The following is a 611-nucleotide window of genomic DNA, read 5'->3' on the forward strand; positions in this document are numbered from 1 at the left end:
CTCCTCCCAGGCCCGCGGCCCCCAGGCCTTGCTCACCCGTGCCGCAGTCCTTGCCGGTGAAGCCCACGGGGCAGGTGCAGTGGTGGGAGCCGGGGTCCTGGGTGTTGGTGCAGGAGCCCCCGTTGAGGCAGGGGCTGGAGGCACAGGGATCCAGAGCCGCTGGGGACGTGCAGGAGGGGGGGTTGGGGTCTCAGCCCGGGCAGTCTGTCCCCCCGCTCTGTGACCCTCGCTGCTGGCCTCTGTTGGGCCTGCCACCTTAAAGATGCCCCTTCTGGGGTCCTGGGAGGGGGTGCTGGGAGGGAATGCAGGCCACCCACGGCCCCCCTCGGCTCTGCTCCCAGCACCCTGGGAGCCTGACCACCCCCAGTCAGGCAGCACAGTCTCCTCCCTTGTGACCTGGGACCATCATAGGCAGGCTGCCAGCACCTGCAGACCCCAGTGGCCCTCACCTGGACAGGGCTGGCCTGTGTGGCCGCAGGGCCTGGCCTGGCCACCAGGGGGCGTCTTCCTCCCAGCAATGGACAAAGCAACCCTGTGGCCCCAGAGAGGGGGTCCCCTGGCTGATGACTCCCCTGCCTCTGTCCCCTGGGCCCCCACCCCCTTCAGCATGT

At 69.9% G+C, this 611-nt stretch overlaps 1 protein-coding gene across 1 annotated transcript in view; it reads right to left on the reverse strand.

Moving 5' to 3' along the window:
• HGFAC (HGF activator) overlaps positions 1 to 611 on the reverse strand; it is a gene marked incomplete at its 5' end in the record, with an annotated part of 8,343 nt that overhangs the window by 5,767 nt on the left and 1,965 nt on the right. The window contains 2 exons of the mRNA XM_015561563.1: positions 37 to 189; positions 450 to 504. Coding sequence (XP_015417049.1) covers positions 37 to 189; positions 450 to 504 — 208 coding nt within the window. The remainder of the gene's footprint in view (positions 1 to 36; positions 190 to 449; positions 505 to 611) is intronic.

Source organism: Myotis davidii, unplaced genomic scaffold (assembly GCF_000327345.1).
Source record: "Myotis davidii unplaced genomic scaffold, ASM32734v1 scaffold937, whole genome shotgun sequence".
Taxonomy (NCBI): domain Eukaryota; kingdom Metazoa; phylum Chordata; class Mammalia; order Chiroptera; family Vespertilionidae; genus Myotis; species Myotis davidii.